Source organism: Silene latifolia, chromosome 10, assembly GCF_048544455.1.
Source record: "Silene latifolia isolate original U9 population chromosome 10, ASM4854445v1, whole genome shotgun sequence".
NCBI classification, from domain to species: Eukaryota; Viridiplantae; Streptophyta; class Magnoliopsida; order Caryophyllales; family Caryophyllaceae; genus Silene; species Silene latifolia.
Genome location: NC_133535.1, coordinates 6,533,361 through 6,545,543, shown reverse-complemented (window position 1 = coordinate 6,545,543; position 12,183 = coordinate 6,533,361). Strand labels below are relative to the sequence as shown.

Below are 12,183 nucleotides of genomic sequence, written 5' to 3'. Positions count from 1 at the left end.
AATAAAAGAAATTTGATCCACAAGTTATTCTGCTTTATTTCATCGTCACAAAATCACAAAACACTGACGAGTTTTAACTCATTGAAGGACTAAATAGACTTGTTTCCGTACAATAGCGCACTGAGAGTTGATACACAAGTCATTCTGCTTTATTTCATCGTCACAAAGTCACAACACTCGACGAGTTTTAACTCAATTTAGAGATGGAAAGCCTTCACTAATTGATAGACTACTTTTCTTCGGACATAAAAATGGAATACTATCTTGATTTAAAAGTAAAACTCGATTTGCGAGGAAAATGGATCTCATTACTAGTATGGCGTCAGTTACATCCACAAGAAGTGAGGAACTGCGGAAAAATCTATGGCAATGAGTCGGAGAAGAAAGGAAGAACAACGAGATGATGTAGCTATATCTAAATACAAGTCTTGTATGAGACCGTCTCAACAGAAAAAAAAAAAACAAGTAGTTACTAATAATCGGTTTCTCATTTAATAACGTGGTTAATACGACCGTTTCACACTGAGACGGTCTCATACAAGACATTGTGATCTGCATATTAGCTAGAGAATAATACGCCTATTTGCTTGCATTAGCTTAACTAGTAGTGTTCTAAGCTTGTAGCTCAACCACATCAAAATTCCAGTCTCGGACTTGATCTCGTCTAACAGCACGGCTGCGAACTAACCTCGGAGGACCGATATCGACGTGGTTTGATATATCTGGGTGTGGAGTTACCTTTGATGAAGATGGCATCATGGTGTCCCTTCTTGGTGGAGGAAGAGAAAGCTTTCTGCTCAGGCAAGCAGCCATGGCTGAGCATCTACTGTCATTGTCTGAACTAGATATCGAGTAGCTTCTGAATGAACGTGACGGGCTTTCTACGCTGTGGCACACTAGACAGGCGAGACTCATGTTCAGTCTCTAATCAAACCTAAGAACCTGCCAAGAAAAAACGGCACATGTCACAAGAATACAAGATACAGCTCAATGTCGGACGTGATCTCAGGGTTCCAATTTTACCTAACACGAAGAAAAAAAATATTGTTTTCCACTCGAGCTATAATTTGGATCATCTGATCACATCTATAACTGAATATGCAACCATTGATAATAACAAACGACCCTACGTTGCAAATACGCTAGCCAAAGAAACCAGCTAGACAGTGAACGCAGAGCCAACAAAAACCTGGTTACACAACCAAGCTACACATTTCAATATTAACGGAATATGAAATGCTCAAAATCTGAAGTCTCATATTTGGATGCAAGACTACCAGTTGACAGCAACCTACCAGGTAAATAAACATTGAAAGTAATGGTAGCAACTGATATACAAATTTCCGTCTTAGACGTGAATCATAATTGAAAATGAAGTGATTGATAAATAAAGGGTACAGGCAGCTAGCTGTTTTAGCACAGGTAAAATGAAATCGAACAGATATTTGGTTTTTTTGGTTTGACACAATCTCGTTCTTTATATCAAGCCTAAAGATGTTTCCCTCGACTCCAAATATGTAGGAAGAGCCACAGCAAACGGCCGGAGATAGGTAGAAGCTCACGGAAGAACCCATCTATCCATTTAACAGTCAATGACTTTCAAGCAACATGAAACTGTGAAACTGTCAATGCAACTATCAAATACATAGTGTCTCGATGTCGTGATACACAAATTCTCATATGAGATTGTTTCATGATGACAATTATTAGGAAAGGGACCCATATTCATTAATTCAAGCTATATACGGTTAGCTCTTTAATAGGAGAGTAAGACCGTTACTTGGGGGACTAATTGAGTAATAGGTTCCAATAAACCCTTCTCCAGACGACTCAAACCAAATACCCATATAACTACGGTCCATCGCGGAATATTTACTAATTATAATCCAATTCATACTAGAATCAATTTTCAATAAGATTTCACATCCCTCGAATCCCGGTAAGCTCATTAACCTTTTAGATACAATTAATTCAAAGCAATAATAGATGCTACAGAATTTGCATAAATCTGCCAATAAATTTGAAAACCCTAAACACTTTTCCAAAACACAAAATCTTGTTTAAGACGGATTTGCCCATGATAATACGGGTAAATACGTCTTAAACCTAAAACGGGTCAAATAGGATAGTTGGGACAAACAGAGAATAACCCATGATAATATAAGAACAAAGATGCAATCTTTACAATGTAGAACCAAAATACCCATGAGCACTTAGATTAACTGCCAAGGGGTTGTTCTAGCTTAACCAGAGGTCTCGTGTTCGAGCCCTATGAACGCAGCAGTGTTAAAACTCATGAGCCTAGTGGTCCTACCCGGCTCGAATCCGGATTAAACCAGATGGTTTACACCAAAAAACAATGTAGAACCAAAATTTAAAACCCTAATTTTACATATGACCAGAAAATTACAAAACTTTATAAAGTACAGAAAATTGCGAGGTAAGGGGGTCGGATGCACGCAGTCTTACCCTTGTCTTAGAAACAGGGAGACTGTTTCGGAATGACCCAAGATTAGAATAATAAAGGCACAAAATTTATGCTCAGATCTATCAATGAAACTACCCAAATGACCACATTAATCAAAAAAATTAATACAAATTAATACTAACACACATTGCAATAATAAGAATAATAATAATAAGGTGAAGATGAAAGCTTGAATTTAAAGAAATTAAAGAGAGATCTGAGGAAAGTAAGATAGATACCTTCTAAATTGGGTATTGATTAAATAACTGAATTTGTTCTGGAATTGAGAAAATGATTGAATTGAAAATTGAATGAAGTGTAAGATGATATGATTAATGAAGGAAGTGCAGTGAATCTTGCAGATGATGTAAAAGATGATAAGAGATTCTTTTGTCCGTGGACCTTAGATTTTTGTACCACTTATATTACCTTTTCAATCCTATATAAATTGTTCACAAGTTCTTGTTTAAGACGGAATTATCCGTTTTATATTTATAATAGCTTTAGTATTACCTACTATAAAAATATTAAATTTTAAAAATATTAAATAATAAAGTTTATCATATCTAAACGAATCCATTTTTGAAATATTGCTCAAAAATAAAATATTTGTCGTTTTGGATCGGTTTTGAAAATATTTGTCAAAATTGTGTCCACGTAGGCTCGAGATTTCTAGACCTGAAACACGCCACTACCAATGGCGTTTTTTGTAAATGAAACACGCCATTAGCAGTGACGTGTCTTTACAACAATTTTTTTATTCAACAGACATAACTTAAAAAAAAATTATACATAGACACGCCATAGGGAGTGGCGTGTTTCCGCTTCGAAACCCGCCATTCTCAATGGTGTGTTTGTTTTAGTCCATTTTAATGAAGTGTCTTTCCCTACTCATTGTAAACACGCCATTGGTAGTGGCGTGTTTTACGTCCAGAAATCTCGAGCCTACGTAAACACCATTTTGACAAATATTTTCAAAACCGACCCAAAACGACAAATATTTTATTTTTGAACATTATTTCAAAAATGGATTCTATCTAAATAGGGTTGTAATTACCGCGTTTTATTTTAGTTATATTATGAAAACGAATACTCTGTTACAAAAGAGACTAACTAATGTAGGTGACCAGATACGGATCATAGACATTTTGGGCTTTAGACTAGTTTTAGTGTTGATAAGTCAAAGCCTTTTTTTAATAAATATAAACCCTATAAATTTTTGAAGCTTTCATAAAGAGAATTTTAAAATAATTGTTTTACTTAAGTTTACAATAGTTCATTTGAACTTATTTGACTTTTATTTAAAAACCAAGTCATTGAGAATAAGTATTATCGAATTAACTACTTAAATGTTGATGGGTTCACAATGGTGTAGAAATCAATTAATGTATTATACAATTGGTTGTATATACAACTTATTCAATGTAATTGAGCGGCGTAACAAAGTTGACGAGCTCTATTAACAAAATTATCGAGTTATGGTACAAAGTTATTGAGCTTAAGAGAACAATTATAAAGCTCAACAACTTTATAAAATAGCTCAATAACTTATAAAATAACTCAATAACTTCGTGTAAGAGCTCAACAACTTTGAGGCGGTTGTACAAGGCTATTATACAACAGGTTGTAGGATAATATTTGTGGTGTGATTTAGGAATTATGACTTTCAATTAATCTTTTAGAACAACATTGAGAATAAAGTCAAAATATTTTTTAATTGCTTTTATACATATTCTAAAGATAAGGGTTTTTGTACACGATTTATTTGTTTACCATATAAGGGTAGAGGTTCATTGATGGTTCATGACCTATGTCTACTTGTCTAATAACAATGAAGAGGAATGTTTATTAATGTAAACTCCTTTTCATGTAATTCTCTCCTTTTGAGTCTTTCGTACCGATAATATATTGTAATAATGGTTTTTAGCTCCGAGAAATTTTAGAATTTTTTATTGCAATTATGCTGTAAATTTTATTGAGAATGATAGTCCTATTTATATAAGGTAAGAGAGTTGCTTAAAGAGATAACTTTGCAACTCTCTATGATCATCTATACACAGTCAGTCGTATATTGCAAAAGTGCTACTGTTCATAAGCTATATATTACTCATCACCATTTTAGTGTTCATGGTGATGAGTCACGAACGGTTTATTGATTATGTAAGGATAAAATGATACTTGTATTTAGTAAGTTACAACTTATAAGTATGTATTATGTAAGGATAAAAACTTACCCATCTGACTTTGAAAAAGTGCTTGTGGGGATCAAGGCACGAACGGTTTATTGATTATATAAAAAAACTAGATTGATCTTTTGGAATAAGATCAATTTATCTCATTCTTTCGAATGAATGAGGTAAGATGAAACCATCGGTTTTCAAACCATCTCGAAAGAGTTGGATATGAATGTCCAATAAAAGACATAAAGTCAACAACCTTGTACCGGGTAGAATATCCTAAACGGAGCTGTTGTGCGGAAGCGTGAATACCTTGTGTTGGGCCTTTGCTGCACCAGTGTCCACTGTCCATAATAGTACGATATTGTCCGCTTTGGGCCAAGCCTTCACGGATTTACTATTGGGTTCGAGTTGGACATGAATGTATTGTCCGCTTTGGGTCAAGCCTTCACGGATTTACTATTGGGTTCGAGTTGGACATGAATGTCCAATAGAAGACATAAAGTCAACAACCTTGTTGGCTGGTTACTAAAACCGTGTTGAATATCCTAAACGGAGCTGTTGTGCAGAAGCGTGAATACCTTGTGTTGGGTCTCTGCTGCACCAGTGTCCACTGTCCATAATAGTACGATATTGTCCGCTTTGGTCCGCTTTGGGCCAAGCCTTCACGGATTTACTATTTGGCTCCTTCCCAAAAGGCCTCGTACTATTATATTTTCTCTTGGGCTCCTTCCCAAAAGATCTCGTACTATTATATTTTGTAGACACTTATAAAGATGATCTTCCATCTTTATTTTACCGATGTGGGACATGAATTTGCACCCTAACAATCCTCCCCTCAAACCAAGGACCATCATCTTGACTCGGACCTTGCCCTCTATGGAGAACTTCCCACACCATACAACCCCAACTTCTAGACACTCGCATCACCAAGTCTTGATAACCTCTTTTTAAACGACACACCATGTGTCTCATGGGGCTTGTGCTACACTTGCGTACCAAACTCCTCTGCATCCAATATAAATTATGATTTTATTTCACTTTAATTATTAACTCGTTTTAAATTTAAGGCAAAGACATCCATCTTAAATAAAAAGTTGTGTATCAAGTTAGCAACCGTTCTTACAAGTTAGGCATTTCGTGTATTCTCTAGTCGAATTGTCTATTCCTAATTCTAATTAAGCTAGTATCAAATGCACATGTCATGCACTTCTCATAGGCACGTCATTGCACATTTAGCACGTCAAATTACGTCTACTCAATCGTAATAATAAGGAATATTAAAAAGACTTACCCTAAATGTAGAAACTTTGTCATTTGTTAAGAAAGAATTAGTGGTGCATAGACTTTAAATAAAAGGTAAGAAAAGTCTTTGAGAAGGGCAACTTATTATACACGAATTAAAAATGTCAAATAGACCACTTAGCAAATTAGTGGAAAGTTAAAGAGTAAATTTCTATTTCTAATAAAATTGATTTACCTAGTAACCTAGAGAGTTTAAAAAATAAGGCGATTATGTACCGTTAAAGTTGAGTAGTCGGCCGTAAGAGTGAGTCTAGTGGTTAAAACTTGGGTGAAATTCCCAGGAGACCCAGGTTCAAATTTTCCCAAGAACAAAATCTTGTGGAGCATTCTTAACCTGAATCCATGCCTAATAGACTTCGAGCATGTCACCCTTGGATGGCTTACCTGATATACGTGGTTTGCAGGCTATCACGTACACCCGAGGGTTTACTCGGTGCGCACCGAAGATAGCGGATGCGGGTTCCCTAAAAAAAAAAAAAAAAAAAAAAAAAAAAAAAAAAAAAAAAAAGTTGAGTAGTCAATAGAATAAGGAGTCATGCTAAATTAGTTTTCCTATTGAAGTTAAATTGATCTAGGTGGATTTCTAAGCAAATATTGTCACATCGTTGGTATTTGTTATTTGTCATTGATACACGGTTCGATTTAATTAAATTGCTTTCGTGCTTGTATCATCATCACAAATAAAATACGTATCATATAACAAAAATAAATTTGCTAATTTTATGGGTAGCAAAACTAATTTTATGATATGAATAGGCCATGTAAAGAAATTGTTGAAAATCCACAAAATTGGATGGAGTATTGTTTATATACTACTCAAGATTTATTATCAAAATGATCATGACTATGAAGCACCTAGTTACTTCCTATCAATGTGGTATTGCTAATTTTTTCATGTATAAGCATTGGTGAGGTTATTGTGGCCAAATACTCATATACAATCTGAAATTTGCGATTTAGATTGGAAAAATGAAGGGAAGCGATAGAAGGAGATGAAGAAGAAAAGGGGAAATTCCCACTGTTTAATAACACAAATTCAAACTGTTGGCCTTCAAAAGACAGCAAAGACGTTGGTTGATATAAAGTAGCAAGCGAAGGCTTTTGTCGATCATTACTACCATCTTTTGTGGTCGAAGTGCAGGGAGAATAGTGGTGGTTGTGTCATAGGCTATTGCGGCGAATGGGGGTGATGGTGGTAATCGGGAATGGTGGTGATTGGTGGTGATAATGTAGTGTGGTACAGTTATGGTGGTGATAAGAGAGTTTTTTGGGTTTTGAACATTTGGTATTAAAGTTCTGAACCTTGGGTTCTCATGAAAAGAGGGTTCTCATAGGATCCTAAATATATATATTAACAATATTTAAATATATGTAAAAAAAACAATATCTAAAAATAGTAATTTAATCCCCACATGAAAGCAAGGTTTATTAATCTATAAAAAAGTTTAGGTATTTAAGTGTACCAGGTTATCATACTCTCAAGTGAATGAGGATATTAAAAGGGGGCTGATTTATATCGACGACGTTTTAGTAAATATCGACGACGTTTTTCATAAAAAAGACGATGACTGCCCTTTTGACTTTCTCTCTCTAAAAAAATTTCTCTCAAACTCAACTAAATTAAAAACAAAAAACAACAACAATTAACAATATGTCAGCCTAATTAGTTCATGACATTAATTTTGTAAATAACATATTGTTAATTGTTTGCGTAAATCTGAAATTTATACCCCAAGGTTGAACCATGGACCAAACTTTGAGATCTAACGTTCATGGACCAAACGTTGAAATCGCGTTTGCCGTGGTCAACGTGGGAAACGGCGTTGTCGTGGTCCAAACGTTGGAATCCCACGTTTGCACACGGAGATTTTTTTTTTTTTTTTTTTTTTTTTTTTTTTAAAAAAAAAAAAAAAAAAAATTTCTCCGTGGCCAAACGTGGGATTCCAACGTTTGGACCACGTCCAACGTTGGTTTTCCACGTTTGGACCACGGCCAACGTTAGTTTCCCACGTTTGGACCATGGCAAACGTTGATTTTCAACGTTTGGTCCGTGGTCGATTGTTGAATCTTAACATTTAGTCCATGAACTAGTTCATTTTTTTTTTAAAAAAAACCATGTTTAATACGTTTATTTGGCGATTTTATAAATTTATTTAAGTTTTCTAGTCGATGTGCGTTAATTTCTAACATCTTTTAATTGGTTTAATGCAATGAGAGATCGAAATGTAGTTGATTTTTAGTAGAATTTGAGAGAAAATTGTTCAGAGAGAGAAAATAGTGTAATTATGCAAAGGGCATTATCGTCTTTTGGAATGAAAACGTCGACGATATTTACTAAAACGTCGACGATATTTACAAATCCGGTATTAAATCTCAACTCCTTTATTTCATCTAAATTTAGCTTTCTTAAATAGTGAGAAGTTTTTTTCCTTTTTGTGCAAGGGGAGCTATAAGGGCAGTTTTGGATTTGATGCTGACAGAATTCGAACCAGCTCATGAACAATAACACTCATAACTTTAATAATAAGCTAGTTGACATTTACATTATTGATAAAGTATTGTCGTAACTTCTATCACAAATTCATGTATGATTAACATTGAGTAACCTTTATACAAACGAATTTATCACAAAGAATAAAAAATGTAAACAAATGATTGAGACGAAGGATAACTATTCCCCACCACCTGAAATAGAAGGCAATTTCTCATTTGTGACGGGCCACTATCTTGTGACGGATAGTGACCCTCTCACACAATTGCAAGTGGGGGGCACATCCCACTTGCCCTCCCACTTGCATATTGTAAGAGGGCTACTATCCGTCACAAGCTTGTGACGGATAGTGGCCGTCACAAGCAAGACGCTTTGGCAATAGAAACGTTCAATACTTTTCAACTCAAACCACACCCACATGGCCACAACTAGTCAACTATACAATAATTTTCCACACACAAACTTTGTTAATTAGTGAACAGCAACTCTTACTAATCCTCCTCTCTTCACACTCCCAACACTACATCCTTCAATTACTCAACTACACACAAAAATGATAAAAAATCTCCCATTTTTCCTCATAATTTTCCTCACCATTTTTATCACAACAACATCCTTAAACATCCCATTAAACTCATCATTAACAACCTTAAACCCAACACAAACATGGTCATCACCCAACAACACTTTCTCCTTACACTTCCTCCCTTTAAACTCCACTTCCTACACTCTCTCCATCACATATGGCACCACCTCAATATGGTCCCCCACCTCGGCCGCGGTCTCCGCGGGCTCCACCTTCCAGCTCCACTCCTCAGGAGACCTCCAGCTCATCTCTGCAGACAACAAAATTGCATGGCACTCAAACACGTCTAACTTAGGCATCACACATGCCACCTTGGATGATACAGGCAACTTGATGCTAATGAATAAGTCAAATAAAATGTGGTCTACATTCGATAACCCGACTGATACGTTTGTTACGTCGCAGGTTTTTCGTGTAGGGATGAAGTTAACTTCAGGGTTGTACTCATTTTTTCTGAATAGTTCAGGTAACATGACTTTACAATGGAATGATAATATAGAATACTATAGTTTAGGGTTGAATTCTTCTGTCAGTACTAAATTGAGTGGGGGGGATCCTAAGTTAATGTTACAAGGCGGTATCTTATCGGTTTATGATAGTAATTTGAATTTACTCCAGAAAACGGTTTATGGTAGCGATTATGATGGTAGTGATACTGGTAATGGTAATACTGCTGATACTGGTAATAATTTGAGGTTTATTAGGTTAGACAGTGATGGGAATTTGAGGATGTATACTGTTGACAGTGGGAGTTCATCTGATACTGTCACTTGGACTGCTGTTAGTGATCAATGTTTGGTTTTTGGGTATTGTGGGAATATGGGGATTTGTAGTTATAATGAGACGGGCCCGGTTTGTGGGTGCCCGTCTGAAAATTTTGTCGCTGTTGACGAGGAAGAAAGTAGGAAAGGGTGTAGGTTGAAGGAGGATGTTAAGGATTGTCCTAATAATGTGGCATTGTTAGAGATGGATCATACTAGGTTTCTAGATTACCCTCCTGAGATGAGGACTGATGTTTTCTATGAGAATAGTGCGGCTTGTCAAGGGAATTGTCTGATTGGGACCTCTTGTGTCGCGGCTACTTCTGTGGGGGATGGATCGGGACAGTGTTATTCAAAGTCGTCGAGTTTTGTGAGTGGGTATCAGTCCCGTGCTCTTCCCAGTACTTCGTACGTTAAGGTATGTGGGCCTGTTGTGCCAAACCCTCCTCCCTCGGAGGACACCCAAGAAAACAAGAAAGTCAAAGGTTGGATTATTGGGGTGGTTATTTTAGTGACGGTTGTCGTGTTACTGCTACTGCAGGGAAGTGTATGGTGGTGGTGTTGTAGGAAAAATCCCAAGTTTGCGAGTTTGTCAGCTCAGTATGCTCTTTTAGAGTATGCATCAGGTGCTCCTGTGCAGTTCTCATATAGAGAACTTAAGCAAGCCACTAGTGGCTTCAAGGAGAAGCTCGGTGAAGGTGGTTTTGGGACGGTGTATAAGGCTGTTCTTGCGAATAGAACTCTTGCGGCTGTAAAACAGCTCGAAGGTATTGAACAGGGTGAGAAACAATTTAGGATAGAGGTGGCAACTATAAGTAGCACCCATCATCTGAATCTGGTCAGGTTGGTTGGGTTTTGCTCGGAGGGGAGACACCGTCTTTTGGTCTACGAGTTCATGAAAAATGGGTCGTTGGATAGTTTCCTTTTTGGAACCGGGAGAAGTCGTGAAAAGTCCTTGACCTGGGAAAACAGGTTCAGTATAGCCGTGGGCACTGCAAAAGGGATTACGTACCTTCATGAAGAATGTCGGGACTGCATAGTACACTGCGACATTAAGCCTGAAAACATACTCTTAGATGATAATTTCAATGCTAAAGTTTCCGACTTTGGCCTTGCCAAGCTGGTGAGCCCACAAGATCACAGATATCGAACCCTAACCAGTGTAAGAGGCACAAGAGGGTACTTACCTCCAGAATGGCTTGCCAATCTACCCATAACCTCAAAATCCGATGTTTACAGTTTTGGTATGGTACTGCTGGAGATAGTTAGCGGGAGGAGGAACTTTGAAGTGTCGGAAGACACAAATCGGAAGAAATTCTCAACTTGGGCATACGAGGAGTTTGACAAGGGAAACATAAGCAGCATTGTAGACCGAAGATTTGGTTCCGGTGAGGTGGATATGGTTCAAGTGACCCGAGCGATTCAAGTCAGTTTTTGGTGCATTCAAGAGCAACCTTCTCAAAGGCCTATGATGGGGAAAGTTGTTCAAATGCTGGAAGGAATCATGGAGATCCAAAGACCCCCTACCCCAAAGGCTGCCATAGATGGTTCGAGTAGTGGGGCCAGCTTCACCATGAGCAGCACCAGTACTCGCTCCACTTTAGTTGCTTCAGGTCCTGACCCGTCATTATCTTCGTCATCCCGAACCCAACAGGCTCCGTCTTCTCTTTCAGGCGCGAACCTTGAGAGGCCCAGTTCATCCTTTGTACATAGAGAAGCATAAGTGAGCCATGCAACATGTTGACTGCTGAGGTCGACTCAATTTCAAATAAATCTTCATAGTGAATGATGGAACTCAGGAAGTGTACCAAATCCGTAGTAGTAAATATATTGCTTTTAAGTTATTCATCTTTGAATGTGTACACAGTACATTTATTGGGACAGATCCAGCTGAAAGCTTTTCAGCAAGGCACTTGCTGTAGAGGTAATGATTCTTTGCCCTTAATTCACAATTTTGAAACGATTCCGACATTACACAGTTATGCCCCAGGAAGCCTTCCCGAATGTGCATTATAGATCTAGTCCTACAATTTCAGCCTCCAGGGATCACTATACGATTGCAAAACTGTCTTAGAATAAGCTGAAACAGTCACCACCCGCCCATAGACACTATATCACTGTACATTCGCGATACTGTCTTAGATTAAGCTGAAACAGTCACCACCCGCCCATAGACACTATATCACTGTACATTCGCGATACTGTCTTAGATTAAGCTGAAACAGTCACCACCCGCCCATAGACACTATATCACTGTACATTCGTGAATCGTGATACTGTCTTAGATTAAGTTGAAACTGTCACCACCCGCCCATAGACACTATATCTTTGTACATTCGCAATACTATCTTAGATTAAGCTGAAACTGTCACCACCCGGCACCCACCCACAAACAT

At 37.3% G+C, this 12,183-nt stretch overlaps 2 protein-coding genes across 2 annotated transcripts; one reads left to right on the top strand and one right to left on the bottom strand.

Annotated features, from left to right (window-relative positions):
* Positions 1-382: 382 nt before the first annotated feature.
* LOC141604881 (uncharacterized) lies at positions 383-2,796 on the bottom strand. Its single transcript, XM_074423434.1, has 2 exons — positions 2,707-2,796; positions 383-942 (listed from the first exon to the last, which is right to left on the bottom strand). Exon 2 carries the CDS (start codon positions 913-915, stop codon positions 613-615), a length of 303 nt encoding a protein of 100 aa, XP_074279535.1. The 5' UTR covers positions 916-942; positions 2,707-2,796; the 3' UTR covers positions 383-612.
* A 6,158-nt stretch (positions 2,797-8,954) lies between these two features.
* LOC141604880 (G-type lectin S-receptor-like serine/threonine-protein kinase At1g34300) lies at positions 8,955-11,730 on the top strand. Its single transcript, XM_074423433.1, has one exon. The coding sequence runs from the start codon at positions 8,994-8,996 to the stop codon at positions 11,508-11,510; it is 2,517 nt and encodes an 838-aa protein (XP_074279534.1). The 5' UTR covers positions 8,955-8,993; the 3' UTR covers positions 11,511-11,730.
* Positions 11,731-12,183: the final 453 nt, after the last annotated feature.